Genomic DNA, 7,171 nt, shown 5'->3' with positions numbered 1-7,171 from the left:
TAATTTAGATGTCTGTGTACTTGAATCTGTTTACCACGTGCTCTATTAAAATCCCATAGAAACAAAATTTTAGTGTCATACTCTATCTTCCTATAAAATATGCTGTGATTATTTACATTTTAATTATTTAATAAATAAAAAATGAAGCTTTATTAAAGATCTCTACTATTTAAGTTGTAATAACAGAAAACCCTTAGGAAGTCAAAAGAAGCGGCTCTTTAGACTGAAGCAGCCGAATAGTGCAACCACAGAGACGAGGCGGAATTCCCAAGTTACAAAAACGTAAAGTGAAAAGAACTGTCGAAAATCTACCCCAAAGCTCATTCAATTGTCGTGAAGTAGCCCCTGATGCTCGGCGTGTGAAACCCCATCGGTCTCTTCGTACGGCACCCTAGCTGAGAACGGTGTGTTACTCCTATTGAACGCCCCTCAAATCATAAAATATACTTTAATATACTGTTTTCTGAAGCGGGGTTTGTTTTGTTTATGTTTCAGAAACATGCCAGCGAAAGGTCCACTGCAATCTGTCCAAGTGTTTGGACGTAAAGTAAGTATTTTACTGAATTTAACACACATGTGGTGTGGTAGCTATGCTGCCTCGCTAGCGGACTTGAGCTAATAGTATCAAACACTAGCCTCGATTTACTAAATATTAGCTGCTGTAATGTGATTGACTTGTGCTCATATGTAACTAAAAACTTTTATATTATTCGTCAGTTTAAAGCTTTGTGCAGTGCCCATTTTAAGCTAATGATGGATTGTCACCGGTCAACAAGGCTAGCTGCTTTAGCTTAGCTCGCCTTGTTTCAGGTTTTCTTGTAGCTTATAAAATCAGTGTACACGAATCCACATACAAATTGAAATGGCTATGCTTGCTCTTATAAAGTTAAAAATACATGTTTCATATTGTTAGCCTGAACTTGTAAGGGCGGGCTTTGTACAGCCGAAGATATGTGGCAAAAATGCATGAGTGGTCCATAGTTACTAATGCATAATAATGTGTCAATTTGGTTTGTCCACAAACCAGAGACTTGAGCATTTTTATTAAAGATACTAATATGTTTCAGTGATACTGACGTACTTCCACTTTAGTATATATCTTTGGCAGCTGGATTATTATAGCTGACCATATTTTTGACCTATTGACATGGTGATCACTTGTTTGCTTTCACAGAAAACGGCCACAGCAGTCGCCCACTGCAAAAGGGGGAATGGCCTGATCAAGGTGAATGGCAGACCCCTGGAGATGGTGGAACCCGCCACACTCCAGTACAAGGTGAGTATCTCAGAGAATGAGCAGTTCACGGCTTTACATTTTTGTTACAGTGCGAGGAAATATTGATTTAAATTTGACTAATTCTTGAAAAATACTTGTAGAAAATGCTTTAATTTGTCTTTACCCTTTCTTTTTTTTTTGCCTAAATTTCAACTGCTTTTATTCTCAGTATTGAGGAATCAAAAATATTAACTGAATGTCTTTTGTGTAATTCAGTGAAATGTCTGTATGTTGTCAAATACTTGGTTGGTGCTATTGGAAGTTCCTAGTCTATTGCAGTTTGTTGTCCTAGTAGAAATGTTTGTAATTTTATAAAGAATGTGTAATTAGCATTTACTCGACTATTCACCGATGGAAAAAATTGCAGATTTATCTTTTATATTTATGCAACAGGACAATCAGGCCTTGCGTTTTTGTAAATACGGTTAGTCTTTGCTCATTTAAAATATCTTGTCTTATTGGTATCATTTCTAGCTTTTGGAGCCTGTGCTGTTGCTTGGGAAGGAGCGATTTGCTGGCGTTGACATCAGAGTCCGAGTGAAGGGTGGTGGACACGTTGCGCAGATCTATGGTAAGCATCTCTCTGTAGTTCTTGAATGCTGTTCTTGCAGGTTTTAAGACAATTTCCTTAATTATGTTTCTTTTTTTTACACAGCCATCCGTCAAGCCATCTCCAAAGCCTTGGTTGCATACTACCAGAAGTGTATGTATTATTTTTTGGACTGTTTTTTATTACATTGCTGATCAGACAAGTTACTCTTGTTTTAAATTGGAATATGAACATTCATTTAAAAACAGGAATGTGAATTGAACATCTGTCCTGTAGAGGAAACTTATTGCTTGGGAAAATAAATTTCTGCTGTTTGGACTTCACTGGAATCTCCGGCTGAGATCCAGTCAAATTATGTGTTTTATAACTTAACACAAAGTTGTTTAAAATTTGTAAGCTGGAGTGCTTTTGCTTTGCCGCAGATGTTGACGAGGCCTCCAAGAAGGAAATCAGAGACATCCTGATCCAGTACGACAGGACCCTGCTGGTTGCTGATCCACGTCGCTGCGAGTCCAAGAAGTTCGGTGGACCTGGAGCCCGTGCCCGCTACCAGAAGTCCTACCGTTAAGCGCTCTGTACATTTTCTTAATAAATTGGAGGAACACAAATGTTTGAATTTTTCTTAAGTCTCTGAATTCTCACTGCATTATGAAAAAGTAGGGGGCTCCAGTTCAGTTATGTCAGATTCATTATGTTTGCTAAAGAAACAGATGGAGCATACCTACAGGTATGTTACAGAGTCACCAGAGCCACGTAGAGCCTCCGTAAGAAAGGAACGTTTTTAACTCCAGTTTTAGAGGCGGAGTGGCTCGACTTTGTGGAGCAGGTTGAACACAAACCTTCATGTCTGAAAGCTCTGCTCCAGCAACAAACTGAGATGAGGCCAAGTTCTTAAAGCTCACACAAGGTTTTATATTTTAGAAGAAATTAAACGGATTGAGTGGGAAAATATATCCTATTCTTTGCTTTGTTTTTTGTTTTTTGGTTGGATAAGGTTGATGCTTTTCAGCTAATCCTGAATATTTGGATTCAAAAACGAGTAGGTCATCGTAAATTAAGATGTAATCGTGTTAATGAAAAAGCTGAATTCAGTTTCTCAATCATATTGCAGTACATAAAATCAGTCTTTTCTACATAAACAATTTACAGATGCTGACATCTGTAAATGTCAGCATCTGACATTTACATTTTGGGTTATGCATAACTTTGCATAACCCAATGTATAACAGTATGATTTTACCATCATACATTTTCCTTCCACAGAACTTTCCAAGCATATACTTGGGTTGGGTATAGCACTCTGTAAACAGCCATGTTGTAAATATCAATGGCCTTTTGTGGTTCTCTGTAGAGTCCCAAAAAATGTCATGTCATCAGATTTCCCCATGATTACAGGTCCTCAAAAAATTAGCATATTGTGATAAAGTTAATTATTTTCCATAATGTAATGATAAAAATTAAACTGTCATATATTTTAGATTCATTGCACACTAACTGAAATATTTATGGTCTTTTATTGTTTTATTACTGATGATTTTGGTATACAGCTCATGAAAACCCAAAAGCCACAGCATAACATTTCTGTATAGGAATCCTTTTTCAAACAAGACTGATGGAATAGTCTTTTAATTATTTAGCTTTTTTTTTAGCTGTAAGCCACAGTCATCAAATAACACCTTAAATATATCACTTTGTTTAATTAACTTTTCAAAATTAGATTATTGAGGTTTCCAGTACTTCCAAAACTGGAAGTACATGAGTACTTCCAGTTTTGGAAGTACTCATGTTATAAAATGTGGTACCTGTAGCATATTTTGCATATATTTTATTTTAGAATGCTGCATAAAGTTATTTCAAGCTTTTATTTGTTTGATTTTCTGATTACATTCATGAGAAGATCTGAGTATCTCCTCAGACCAATGTAAAAAAACTAATGCTTAAAGTAAGGCTTAATGTTTGCTTCAGGGTTATTGAAGTATCAAATCTTACATTAAAATATGACTGAATTTACAGCAACCTTTGGTATTTCCAACACATACTCTTAGGATTTTTTTATTTGGAGTACAATAGGTATAGATTATAAATATTTTTGTTAATTATTTGCAAAGCAGGAATGAAATTGCAATGCAATTCTAGTTTTTATATTGTTAAGAGTTCTGAAGTCTTACCAGCAGGGGGCGCTACATGGCTGTGTAAAGAGGTGATGTGAGCCTTAAGAGTCTTGCACATCTGGAAACCATTAGAAAATGTGTTCAGCTGGCTCCTCGCCATCTATGAAAGAACAAATGCATGCATACTATTAATATATTTATATCTATATAAAATCGCCTTTTGGTGGGAAAAATGCAAATAAATGTACTTGCTTGGTTTATTGGGTGATTTACAGGGTAATGGTGCCAAAGCTTTGCTGGACTTTTCTTCTATTTGACCAGACAATTTTAGTTCAAATTGTAGTTAATATTTTGGTTTTACATGGTTAAGATTTTTTGATAAGACCAGAACCTCAGATTAATAAAAAACATCATGTAATTGAGGCAGTTTCACAGCAGCATATTAAATTATTCAGTTTTTAGGAGAAAATGATCTGCCTTTGGTTAGAATTAGTCTTGATGTTTTACTTAAAATCTTCTCCCCATAACTGCAGCTGATGTGCGAGCCCACACTTCTTCATCACAAAAACAAATCCCAGTGAGGAGGGCTCGGGGCCCAGATGTTGTTCGGCTTCTCTGTCGGCCGCCTGCGTTAGCTGTTCCCACTCGGTGAACTCCCGGGGAAAGACTGGGCCTGTTTACGGCCCTCTAATAATCAACCCAGCAGGGAGAGCCCCACTCCCCACTGCTACTGTTGTTTACTGCTGTTTACTTTCTGCCCCTCCTCGCCTTCATCACCCCTGAAGGCCGTGATGTTATGCAGGGGACATTCTGCACCTGTGAAAATGGCTGCAGGAAACCAGGCCTGGGAGCAGACGGTAAATTGATGCAGCGTACCGCAGGACTAAAGGAAGGAAAAACTCCTCTGAGTCTTTGTTTGAGCACATTATTGAGTCACTGAGGTAAAGGAAAGCTTCATTTCCAACTGACTTAATTATAGAATTATAGAACTGGAATAATCTAGTGGAAGAGCGGCTCCTTAGCTTATGTGACATGTTGCAAGATGGAGTTATAAGGCTATTATTCAGTGCTTTTTGTCAGGAGACCAGAAACCATCCCACTCTGACCTTTTACAAGACTTTTACTTGCAGAAAATGTCAATATACAAGCTGAGCATGAAGCTCATTAAAATATCTCGCTCATCATGAAGATGTATAACTGCATAATTTATGAGTGTTTCACCCCGTATTTCTAAATGGACCTAATAATGAGGTGGAAAGGACGGAGGATATGTCTTGCTTTAGCTCCCAACAAAGAGTTTAACTCATAAGGCATTATGCTAATTGCTTATTTTGAAATAAATCAAATTGCAAGTTACACGAAATGGAGAAAATGAAATTAAATATTAGTGTTGCCGACTAATAAAACATGCTATTAACATTTAGAAAATAAAAGTAATTATTTTGGGTAGAAATTGGGTTGTTTAACAGCTAAATTACTAATAAATTATTTAAAGTCCAACTAACAAACTTCCAGTTCACTAGAGGTACGAGTTAAAAAAATTCAGATGATATAAGATTTAAACAACAGCAGAAAGAAACAAAAATAAGATGTTTTTTTAGTCACAAGCTGTTTAAAATGATCTGCAATCAATGTGATATAATTTAGTTCAGTGTTGTTTTTTTAGTTTATCTAATTCTAAGGTGGTTCTAAAGATAACATCAATAAAATGGCTTTCTTGTTTTTTTTCTAATAAAGTTAAAAACGTTTCATAAATATCAAAATATTTATCGGAATTTGACAGGTTTCTTGAAAAAACAGAAGCACATGATTCTCACAGAATTTAAAAATATTTTTTATGACTCAAAATACTTCCAAATCATTTCCAAGTGTCCAAAGGCTTCGTCAATGCTTGTGTTGCCGTCTTTCTTTGCCAACTCCATCAAATGGCTGAACAAATTTAAGGCTATTCTTTTTTTAAAATATAAAACTGCAACAATCTTAAAGTGTCCAGTTTTGCACATGGCTCCATAATTGTAAATCTTTGCAAACGCCAAACAGCAGTGTGTCAAGTAGCATTAATATTTCAGCTTAACAAGCTGCATTTTCTTCAAAATGTTTTGGATACACTCCACTGAAAAATCCTCAAATAGGCAGGTTTTCCACAAATAATTTGCAATCACATTCCACAGAAACATCCACATATAGGGGCATCTGCAAATACTGAACTACGAAAAGGCAGGAATTCTCCTCTGTAATTGTTTTTATGTTGGTTTAGCTTTTGCTTATTGCGCTCACTTGGTGTTACGGTGGCCCAGAAGGTCAACAAACTGTAAAAGCCACAATGCAACAACAAAAGCTGCAACAGAACTAACACCTGACTGGACCAGCATCTTACATAAGGAATTCACTGTTAATTACAATAATTTACAAGACTTTCATTGCTGAGATTTAAAATCTTTCAATATCCTTTTTAACAGTGCAATGCTTTGAATGTAACACGTTTTTACTCATTAAGCTGTCGTTTAGACTTCAGTTCTGAGTCTTTTCTCTGTTAAACTTAGAAAATGAGACGCTGTGATGGTGGATTGTGTCAATTTAATCTTCAACACAAACATCTATGATGCAGTCAGATTTAATTTCTGGATTTAGTTCTTTGTAGCAAAACACACACATGCACACTCTAGGCTGGCACCTGCCTTTGCTCTGTTAACACCTCTGCCTTTACAGGGCTCCTAATCCCACAAACACAGAAGTGTTAGGTCAGGATGCACTTTGTCATCACTGCTGCCCCCCCTTGCACCTCTCCTCTAACGCCTTTATGAGCACACATTTTTCAGTTAACACGAAAAAAGCAAAATATTGCACCCGTTCCGTTCAGCCTCAGATATCATATCAACACCTTTTCCGTGTCATTTTTGCACGTCAAAAAAAAAAAAAAATGCATAAACAGTTGGCTGAAGGTGCCAGCCAGGCCCTCAGCGTCCAGGGACTGCAGAAGGGAGAACCAAATGTCGGATTTCTTTGAGAGGTTGCAGCTCAGCAGGGCGACGTGCTTCTGTTTGAGCTGGGAGTGTTAATGAGGGCGTTGGTGCTCATCTGCTGCCTTTGAGAGGAGCCCATCTCTTCAGATGAGCATGTTCTTTTTGCAGCAGCACTTAGAGAAAGTGTTTCCTCGGAAACCGAGCTGTATTAGGCCAGCTTCAGCTGTGCCACATGTCTTCCTATTATTTTTCTTTCCACATTTACAAATAT

General features: G+C 37.0%; 1 protein-coding gene across 2 annotated transcripts; it reads left to right on the top strand.

Moving 5' to 3' along the window:
- The first annotated feature begins 311 nt into the window (after positions 1-311).
- Positions 312-2,434, top strand: rps16 (ribosomal protein S16). 2 transcript variants are annotated; one of them, XM_015029036.1, is made up of 6 exons: positions 312-404; positions 496-547; positions 1,175-1,276; positions 1,751-1,847; positions 1,932-1,979; positions 2,249-2,434. In XM_015029036.1, the coding sequence occupies exons 2-6, from the start codon at positions 500-502 to the stop codon at positions 2,392-2,394; spliced, it is 441 nt and encodes a 146-aa protein (XP_014884522.1). In that variant the 5' UTR covers positions 312-404; positions 496-499; the 3' UTR covers positions 2,395-2,434. The 2 variants fall into 2 exon arrangements, with proteins under 2 accessions (XP_014884522.1, XP_014884530.1); XM_015029044.1 differs by having other exon boundaries at positions 385-404; positions 496-551.
- The last annotated feature ends 4,737 nt before the right edge of the window (positions 2,435-7,171 follow it).

This window comes from Poecilia latipinna, unplaced genomic scaffold (genome assembly GCF_001443285.1).
Source record: "Poecilia latipinna isolate Pla-1442-1.1 unplaced genomic scaffold, P_latipinna-1.0 Scaffold9, whole genome shotgun sequence".
Classification (NCBI taxonomy): domain Eukaryota; kingdom Metazoa; phylum Chordata; class Actinopteri; order Cyprinodontiformes; family Poeciliidae; genus Poecilia; species Poecilia latipinna.
The sequence above is the reverse complement of the archived record's forward strand: the minus strand, read 5'-3'. Positions and strand labels throughout refer to the sequence as shown.